General features: G+C 56.4%; 1 protein-coding gene across 1 annotated transcript in view; it reads left to right on the top strand.

Moving 5' to 3' along the window:
* Window positions 1–718: 718 nt before the first annotated feature.
* The window catches only part of CARS1 (cysteinyl-tRNA synthetase 1), a 53,681-nt gene continuing 44,069 nt past the window's right edge, over window positions 719–10,330 (top strand). Inside the window, 1 exon segment of the mRNA XM_041722973.1 lies at window positions 719–811. Coding sequence (XP_041578907.1) covers window positions 787–811 — 25 coding nt within the window. The 5' untranslated portion in view covers window positions 719–786.

Genomic DNA, 10,330 nt, shown 5'->3' with positions numbered 1-10,330 from the left:
AAGCCCTGGCCTGTCCCTCAAGTCCCCGTCTACTGCCAGGGCTGCTCCAGCGCTTTCTGCACGAACAGTGAAGTTCTCCATGGTTTGCTTTCTGCTAGGTTGTCTGCTGGATAGTATGTGACAGGAATGCACTTCCCATCCATTCCAATCCCATCTTTTTAAGATTGTATTTATTTATTCATAAAAGACACAGAGAGGCAGAGACACAGGCAGAGGGAGAAGCAAGCTCCCTGTGGGCAGCTGGACCCTGGGATCACGACCTGAGTTGAAGGCACTCAAACGCTGAGCCATTCAGGTGTCCCCCAATCCCATCTTCTAAGCTTCTTTCCAAGTAGTCCTCCATCCCTTTTCGACCGCCAGCCTGGGGCTGGGCCTTGGGCTTGGGCTTGGGCCTGTCCCTACGTCCCTGGGTGCAATGCTAACTTAAACAGGCACGCGTGGATTCTGTCTTTAATGCCTGTGTCCCCGGGAGGACTACAACATCCTCCCAACACCCCCACACCTCCAGCGAGTCCCGCGCCTCCGGGCTGCCTCCCCCCCCCCCCCCCCCATCTTAGGTCGGGACACGGACCCTGTGGCCTCGAGGATGCTCCATGACGCCGCGCGTGGCAGTAACAACTACAACTCCCAGCATGCCCGGAGGCGGGCGTCGGGAGTCTGCGGTGGTTGCCTGGCGACCGGGCGTATCCCGGAAGGCGGGGCGGGTGCTGGGCGGGACTTCCGGGGCGGTGGTTGCATCAGATTCTGGGAAGCTGGCATAGGGGCCGCTGGTTTGGAATTTCTAAGATGTCAGGTTCCTCTGGGGAGCAGGGTGAGTGCGCGCGGCGGGGCAGGCGGGGTCACTCCGTGCCCGGGGGGTCGGCGGGTCCCCGAGCCGCAGGCAGGGTGACCCGGGGTCTGGGGGGTCGGCGGTCCCCGAGCCGCAGGCAGGGCGACCCGGGGCCTGAGGGGTCGGCGGGTCCCCGGGGCCAGCAGGCAGGGTGACCCCGGGCCTGAGGGGTCGGCGGGTCCCCGAGCCGCAGGCAGGGCGACCCGGGGCCTGGGGGGTCGGCGGTCCCGCGGGGCCCGGGCCTGGGGGTCGGCGGGTCCCCGAGCCGGCAGGCAGGGCGACCCCGGGCCTGAGGGGTCGGTGGGTCCCCGAGCCGCAGGCAGGGCGACCCCGGGCCTGAGGGGTCGGCGGGTCCCCGAGCCGCAGGCAGGGCGACCCCGGGCCTGAGGGGTCGGCGGGTCCCCGAGCCGCAGGCAGGGCGACCCGGGGCCTGGGGGGTCGGCGGGTCCCCGAGCCGGCAGGCAGGGCGACCCGGGGCCTGGGGGGTCGGCGGTCCCCGAGCCGCAGGCAGGGCGACCCCGGGCCTGAGGGGTCGGTGGGTCCCCGAGCCGGCAGGCAGGGCGACCCCGGGCCTGAGGGGTCGGCGGTCCCCGAGCCGCAGGCAGGGCGACCCGGGGCCTGGGGGTCGGCGGTCCCCGAGCGGCAGGCAGGGCGACCCGGGGCCTGGGGGTCGGCGGTCCCCGAGCCGCAGGCAGGGCGACCCGGGGCCTGGGGGGTCGGCGGGTCCCCGAGCCGGCAGGCAGGGCGACCCGGGGTCTGGGGGGTCGGCGGTCCCCGAGCCGCAGGCAGGGCGACCCCGGGCCTGAGGGGTCGGTGGGTCCCCGAGCCGGCAGGCAGGGCGACCCCGGGCCTGAGGGGTCGGCGGTCCCCGAGCCGCAGGCAGGGCGACCCGGGGCCTGGGGGTCGGCGGTCCCCAGGGCCAGCAGGCAGGGCGACCCCGTGCCCGGGGGTGCAGCGGGTACTGGGGTGAGCCGGTGGGCGGTGAGCCACCCTGGTACCCCTAGCCTGGGCCTGCGCTGCCCGAGCCCTGCTGGGCTCCTGGAGGCCCCTCGGCCACCCCCTCCTCAGCCTCCTCCTCAGGCTTTGCTGGGGTCCTCCAGAGCCCCACCCCGCGTTCCCTGGTGGGACCTCGCTATACTCTGAGACAGGCAGAGCCCCGGGATTGTTGCAGTTTGCTTCTAGCCTGGCAGCAAGCTGGGGGTGAGCACAAGAAGCTGGGGGGACACAGACACGCACATGAAAGGCTTGGGATTTTACGAAGGCTTTCATCTGGGGTTATGCAGACGTTGGCATTGGGCTTTGGCTGGTCAGAGCATTATTACCCCACTTTACTGCTGCCAGGGAGGCCCAGGGAGCAGCTCTGCCCACCTGGGGCTCTCATGTCACCAGGAGCTGGACCAGGGAGTCTACAGGCAGACCTGGGAAGAGCACCGGATCTTTTCCCACTATCCTGCAAGCAGGGCTGTTGCTGCTGGCAGGACCAGAGGTTGCCACCAGGATTCCTAAGTCTGTAGCAAACTTTACATTGGAAAAATGGAGCTAGAGTTCTGCTCTTGGCTGGTGAAAATTACATGCATGTGTGGCAGCCCGCCCACACTTTAGGCTGTGCAAAGCGTCTTTGGCACCAGGTGGTCTCCTTTGCTCCTTAGGGCTCTGGGGTTCCAAGTAGGGAGCTCTGACCACCGGGGTAACGCAGGGATGTGGGAGGCACCCAAATGATGGGCTATCCCACACCAGTACCCACATACCAGCTATGGTGCATCTCACCCGACAAGTGTGCCTGGATTCCAGCACTGTCCCCACCTGCCCTAGAGCCAGGCAATCCTCAGAAGTCCATCCAGACTCCAGTAAAACAGCACATGTTCACAGTGCTGAGTCCAGAGCCGGTGTGGCTGGACTGAAGTCCCAGCTCTGCCCTTTTTCTCACAGCACAGAGGGACAGTATGTGCTACTTAACCCCCTTAAAAGGTCGTCACTCAGAAAGGATTTAGAGCAGCACTTGACACAAGATAGGCACTGTGTTGTCTGGGTTGAAACCTGGAGCTTGTTTCTTTGTTTTGTTTAATGAAAACGTGGTTTTGCTTCATTTGTGAACATAAATGTACTGATTTTTTCTTAATGATTTTATTCATTTGACAGAGAGCACGCACGCACAAGCAGGGGGAGCAGCAGGCAGAGGCAGAGGGAGAAGCAGGCTCCCCACTGAATAGAGAGCCTGACACGGGGCTCAATCCCGGGACCCTGGGATCATGACCTGAGTGAGCCAAAGGCAGACACTTCACCAACTGAGCCACCCAGGCATCCCTGGTTTTTTCTTTTAATGACTTTAGAAATCTAGGTTTTTGGAGCCTTTGTAAGAATTGGCTTGTTTTTGGAGATTGATCTATAAATTGGAATTAATCACTCAGTATGTCTGGACAACTGATAGATTTCCCAATAAGTTAAGGCAATACCTCCAGACAGTGCTTGGCCTCAGGGGACAGCCCACCTGCTCTTCCTTTACTGCTACCCACCCCCTCATACACATACCTGTCCCTCAGTTTCCTCCAAGGATGAGAGTCTATGACCATCCCCTGAGGAATCAGAAAATAAAATGAAGGGCAGCTGGTGGCACAGCGGTTTAGCACCGCCTTCAGCCCGGGGCGTGATCCTGGAGACCCGGGATCGAGTCCCATGTCGGGCTCCCTGCATGGAGCCTGCTTCTCCCTCTGCCTGTGTCTCTCCCTCTCTCTTTGAATAATAAAATCCTTAAAAAAAAAAAAAAAAAAGAAAGAAAGAAAATGAAATAGGAAAGGCTGTGTATAGGTATTAGAGTTGTAGGTATGCTTGGTTTCCAGTTTCTAAAAGTATTTTTATTCCAAAGATTGGATTCATCGAAAATGACCATCTCCCTGGGATTTTTTTTTTTTTAATTTTTTTATTTATTTATGATAGGCACACAGTGAGAGAGAGAGAGGCAGAGAGACAGGCAGAGGGAGACGCAGGCTCCATGCACCGGGAGCCCGATGTGGGATTCGATCCCGGGTCTCCAGGATCGCGCCCTGGGTCAAAGGCAGGCGCCAAACCGCTGCGCCACCCGGGGATCCCTCCCTGGGCTTTTCAAGGAGGTCCTCATTTAGAATATTCTTCCCATTTCAGATCATCTTCCTTAAATAGATTCAGAATGTCTGTTTGCTTCCCTGTGATGACACTGGGTTTACAGCTTCTCCTTTGTAGCTTGAAGGTGCACATCCCATTCCAAGCCTTAGAAAGACAAGTCTCATCTCTGAGGACCCCTTGGTGGATGGAGCGCGTCTCAGAGGCCTTGCCCTGTAGGCTCAAAGCACTGTTCGGTGGCTTTGTGTTTGGTCAAACTTGCTGTTTAATTTTTTATGCTGTGTAATTCAGAGGTTTTTGTGATAATCGTTTATATAGCTAGCATTTTTTTCAGCATGTGTCTCTTCCAGGCAGTGGTCTAAAGACATCTGTTGTGGCCTTTCATCCTGGGAGCAACCCTCTGTGGTAGATACTGCCCTTATCTGCCTGTCCAGGCAAGAATTCTGATGTTCTGAGAAGTCCCGTGGTTTGTTTAGGGTCGCACAGCTAGCCAGAGGCAGAGCCAGACTTCCAGCCCTGGCAGTTTGACTGCAGCGGGGATCTTAACCACCCTCGTGGGCTGCCCTTGATGATAATCTGAATGATTCCATTCAGAATAACAACTACAGCCCCAATTCCAGAGTGTGTCAAGGCAGACAAAATAAAGCCAATATGCTTTGCTATGTTTCCCTGAAGAAAAATGAAGTGTACGTATTTATAGACTACAAATATTTGCTCATCTGTGAGCTCATGTTTCCATGTTTCCTGGTATTTGCTTTTATTTAAGAGTTGTAAGAGATGATGCCCTTGGGTAGAGATTAAGCCATTTCAGTGTCCTGGTGGCAGTGGTCCCATCTGATTGCCCTCTTATTATCAGGGCAGCTGATTGTGATTCAGATTACCAGAAGGTCTGTGAAAGACAAGGGAGGATAAAAATGCCATGTGAGTGTTACAGCTTCTGTTTCAGTGGAAAAGCGTCATAACAGTTTTAAAAGATTTACTTAAATAGATCTGTCACTTAGTAAATCTAAGTATACATAGAGCACCTGCTTTGCGTTGCTGGGGGGTGCTGAGCCCTGAAGGTCTGGCCACAAACAAGGGCGATCTGTCTCAGCCTCTCTGGGCCTTTCTGTCCAGTAGGGACAAGACCCATAAGATAGGTCAGTGTTGAGGTGGGCTGGAACAGAGGGCCTCAAAGCTCTAAGGGCTATATGGCAGCTCCTCCTTGGTCACATCCCAGAGTACTTGCCGCTTGGTGTGCCAAGAACTGCGAGGTTGTTCAGAGTCCGAGCTCTGTGATTCTGCAAGCTGACGGGACCTCAGCCTTCTCTGCCAGCCATCCCACGCGCAAAATGGAGTGTGGGGAACCACAGGGGTGGCTCCACTGGGCCAGACCTGGATGTGGCAGTGGTGGACAGTGGTCTCCTTGCAAGGCCCAGAGCCTGGAGATGGAGATCCCGCACTCTGCTCCTGAGGAAGGGGCGGGCAGAGCAGATCACAAGAAGGGTGGAAGCTAAGCCAGGAAGAAAGGGATAGGGTTCCTGGCAGAAAACACTGCTTTCCTGTAAGTTCCTGAGGCCAGGGGGTGGAGGAGGGCCGGAGATAGGCCACGGGGCCAGGTTTACAAGGGCCTTGTGCACATTTTTGGAATGTAGGTCTTGCCTTTGGGTTTTGGAAAGATCACCTGACCCTCCCCCATCTGCAGGTTGAGCAGGAGGACAGTGGCAGCAATGGCAGTGATGGCATGAGAAGTGGGCAGGCTCGGGGACCAGGGCCGGTGCTGGGTGTGGGTGGTGTAGGGGTAAGAGCAGAGCACCCAAGCTTTAACCCAGGAGAGGACAATAGTCGTGCCACTCTCCAGAACCTGAGCCCGGGTTTGGGAGGCAAGGCATGCTGCCTAGGAACACCCATGGATGAGTGATAGCTGGACTTCAGGGGCTAGTACTCAGGAGAGGGGTGCTAGAGAAGGCATTAGGAGCCCTCGGCCTGTGGGAGGACACCCCGGACTCTGGGAGTGGGTGGTATTCCCCCAGGTGGTGAAGAGCAAGGATGCATGTGCCTCTGCTCTCCGAGATTTGAATCATGTGGAGAAGGAATCCATTTGGGAAGCTTGTTCAGTCCCCTTTCTGAGAGCCACTTGGGCAGCTGAGCATCCCGACAGGAGGGGAGCCAGAGGAGTGTTTGTGGGAAGGATGTGGTTTGTAGGTCTGGGTGCTGTGAGCACATAAGATGAGGCCTGGAGTAGTCCCTAGCACTGTGTACAGTGCCAGGGACTAGGTGAGGAGTGCTGATCCCCCGAGCCCAGGCTGGTCTTTGAAACACAGACACACGTGACCTGAGCCCCTTTGAGGGATCTGCACTTGAGCAAGCTGCCCGGGGTCTTCTCACCACATGAAGGTCTGCAGGACGGAGGCCTGCAGACCCTGGGGCAGCACAGGGACCCCCAGGGAGCTGGTGTCGGTACCCACTGCTGGCCCACCTCATGCCCCAGGTTCTGATTCTTTTTTTTTTTTTTTAATTTTAATTTTTATTTTTATTTTTTTAATTATTTATTTATGATAGTCACAGAGAGAGAGAGGCAGAGACACAGGCAGAGGGAGAAGCAGGCTCCATGCACCAGGAGCCCGATGTGGGATTTGATCCCGGGTCTCCAGGATCGCGCCCTGGGCCAAAGGCACGCGCCGAACCGCTGCGCCACCCAGGGATCCCCCAGGTTCTGATTCTTAAGGGTTCTGGGGGCCTGGCAGGTGCACTGGAGTGGAGGATGAAGACAGATGCTTAAATGCTGGTGACAAGGGACCAAAGAGAGGGAGAGTGATGCACTTAGCCATGTCCTGTCAGGACTGCCATTGATTTCATGTGGCCTTTGGGTCATTACCTATGCTGAGAGATTACCTGGCTTTTTTGTTTGTATGATCTCAGGAAAGGTTTTATAAAGGCTTCAGCTGTTGAAATTGGAAATACTGGCTAAAATATCAGTCTGAACTGGCTGTGCATGTAATGACATTCCCATGGTCAGTAGGGGTCTCTCCCTTGGCGCGTTTTAGAGCCGACATCCCCTCAACACTAACGTGGGGCAGGTGTCTGCCGTGTGGCCGAGGGCCACCGCTGCATGTGGGGCCCCTGCTCACGAGCCTGCGCATCTGATCTCAGCACTGGGGCTGATAGCCAGAGCACAGCTGGGCAAAACCCATGACCACTTCAAAGTTGACCTCTTTTTTGTTGGTTTCCTTAAGAGACGCTTAAATGCAGCCACCACAGTTAGCACAGTGACTGTCCACCCCCGCCCCACAGCCTAGAAGCCTGTCATCGGGCTGTGCTCCCCAGGCACCACGCCTGCCCCTCCCAAGAAGATCCTTCCCTTGTGACGGCCTAGACTACTCCAGACAGTAGATTTTAAATGCGTGTGTACTCTCTGGGTGAACTCCTCCAGGGGCCATTAGGATAATAACACAGGGGCGATCATAATAAGTGGCAAATGGATGGGGGGCTGGCTGTGTGCCAGGCAGTATTTTAAAACATTTGCAAGTGTAATTTCACTGAGATACAGCAGCTTTATGAGGCGTGTGTTATTCCAAGCCTGTTTTACGCAGGCAGAGAGGAGGCCTGGGGCCCCGACACCACCAGGGCACCGTGCCTCCTGAACCACTGCCCCACAGCACGGGGGTTCCCTAAGGCCTTCGCCAGTGCTTTAAAGCCAGCGTGGTGCGTAGGACATTTACCTCATTTTAAAAACATTCTCATTTTAAAAATTCATGTACTGGGGGATTCCCTGGTGGCACAGCAGTGTAGCACCTGCCTTCGGCCCAGGGTGTGATCCTGGAGTCCTGGAATCGAGTCCCGCGTTGGGCTCCCTGCATGGAGCCTGCTTCTCCCTCTGCCTGTGTCTCTGCCTCTCTCTCTCCCTGTGTCTCTCATGAATAAATGAATAAAATCTTTTTAAAAAATTAAAAAAATAAATACAAATAAAAAATAAAAATACATGTACTTAGTGGAGGATACGTAGAGAAAAAGATGGGAAATATGAATCACTTGTAACCTTGCTCCTCGGGGATGGCCATGGTTAGTGTCCTGCTTTGTTCACGGGGACACCTGTGGAGTGAGACAGGTGTGTCCCTGTCTGCTTGCTCTCCGGGTAAGAGGTAGGTATGATCCAGATGGCACTGTTCTTGCTCTGCTGTCCTCCGGCCTGGGGTGGCCTGGCCCAGGCAGCTGTACAGAAGACAGGGAACGGGGTGCAGAGGGGCATGTGCCCCTGCCCCGGCTCTGCCCAGACCCCTGCCAGGTACTTTCATTCCTCCTGCTGGACTGAGTTTTCTTCATCATGAGAAGAGGGTTCCAGCAGCCACCTGACAGGCCGCCAAGCTGTTGGAGGTATGGTGGCAGGTGAAGTAGAAGTTCCCATTCACTCAGTGAATGTGTTGAGTGTCCGGGCTTAGTTCTAGATGCTAAAGATATATGCTGAGGAAATGAAGTGTGGCGTGGGGCAGACATAAAGAAGGAAGTGATGTGTTAGAGATAAGTGTGAAGAGAGAGAAGGCAGGAAGGTGGGGGTCTGGGCTGCAGTTGGCAGGTGGTCATTTGGAACAGCATCCAGGGAGACCTGATGGAAGGATGACACCCAGCAGAGCCCTGAGGAGGGGTGGGAGCCCGGCCATCTCTAGGGGAGCATTGCAGGCAGGCAAGGGAGGGTGGGATGAGAGACCCCGGAAAGGACATGGTGAGCCAGTGTGCCTGGATAGGGTGGGCAGGGTGGGGGCAGGGGCTGAAGTCAGACCTGGGGATCCATGTGAGGTGGGGGTGGTCTGGAGGACGAGGAGGAGGTATGTGATCTTGCACCTCTCAGCAGGCCACTCTGGCCACTGTGTTGGGCAAGCCGGCTGTTCATCAGGGAGCCTACATCACAGAGATGATGGGCTGGGCACCAGTGTGGCAGCCATGGTGAGAAGGGCTGTGTTCCAGACATGCGTGCAGGTGGAGCTCCCAGATAGCCCAGGCATGGCCATGGGTACTCCCGAGGGTAATTTGTAAAGGGGCGGGACTCCAGGGCAGAAAGGTGGCAGTTCAGATGGTGGCCCCCCTGGGGGTGCACCAGGGAGAGAAACAGGTGAGTTTTTGGGAAAGCACAGCATTCATTTGAGAGCTCTAGGAGCTCCGTAGGTTCCTACCCCTTACCTGTGGATGAAGTGCTTGGGGTTCAGGATGTCCCCGAGAAGCAGGCTGTGTTGCATCCCAGCAGCTTGGAAAATGCTACTGGCTGTCATCCTTCTGTTGGCTCATCCTCGCTGATGTCTGCTGTTGGCTGGGCCTGCACAAAGGTTCCCCTGCGGTGGAAGCAAGTGCAGAAGGGCATTTCGTGTGTGCGCATACTCCTCACATGCCACATGCATACTTTGCCTTCTGCTTTAAGGACTCGGATGGGTGCTTGAGTGATTATCCTGTTCCCGTGCCAGGCAGGTAAACAGAGATAGGGGAAGAAGAGTGTCAGTTGGGAGTGTGGCTGTGTAGGGCCACATCACCTCCCTGTTGGGAGTTGTCCTTGCTGTGGGTCTGGCACGGTGACCCAGTGACCTTTTGGTGCACCTGGCAAAGAGAGGGGATGGGCTCGTGCTTTCCTGCTCTGAGTGGGTCTCAGGCCAAGAGGGTGTCTGTGGAAGCGAATGAGCATTGTTCCTTCTTCCATGGTTTGCTCAGAAAATCTAGATAAAACAACTTGGATGATTAAGGCTTAAATGCAGCTCAGTCAGACTCATGGGCTGGGGTACCAGGCTCCTGCCCAAGGCCGTAGGATCTTTGGCTTAGTGCAACCAGCCTGGTCTCTGCCTCCCTATTTTAGAGTGGGGCTGGGTCTGTGCTCCTGCTGCTCAGGCCTGGGTAGCTCCTGACGCTGAGCCCCCCACACCAGAGATAGACACAGCTGAACATTAGTTAGGGAGGTAAGAACAAGTTCATCCTGTGACTGAGGTGAAGGGGTGCCCAGCAGTGGCTCTTAGGGGAGGTAGGTAGTGAGGGGTGAGCTGACCTCAGTACCAGGGAGGAGGTGAAAAGTCACCCAGGGCCAGTCAGTGTCAAGGCCATTCCGGCTGGCCTGTGCCTCCACAGAGATGGGAGAGGGGGCCCACCCACCCTTCCTGATGATTCCATTTCGGAGGAGTGGCCTTCAGGTTACTGAGAGTCCCCTCCGGGTTGTAGGAAATACACTACTCACAAACCGTAGTCCTTTGGATTGCCCTAAGGGAGGGCAGGCTAGGCCTGCTGGCAGGTTTGGCTGGACCATCGGTTCCGCAGCAGGTGTTCTGGGGATGCACGGGGCTGTAATCCTCCCAGAAACATGGCCTTCAGCTGCTGGAAACCATGCAGGTGCAGGGGTTTGGCACATCCTTGGCGCCCACCAGGATTGGATGCACACCAGGCCCCCTGCCCCTG

Source organism: Vulpes lagopus, chromosome 11 (genome assembly GCF_018345385.1).
Source record: "Vulpes lagopus strain Blue_001 chromosome 11, ASM1834538v1, whole genome shotgun sequence".
NCBI classification, from domain to species: domain Eukaryota; kingdom Metazoa; phylum Chordata; class Mammalia; order Carnivora; family Canidae; genus Vulpes; species Vulpes lagopus.
This window is presented reverse-complemented; position numbering and strand designations above follow the sequence as displayed.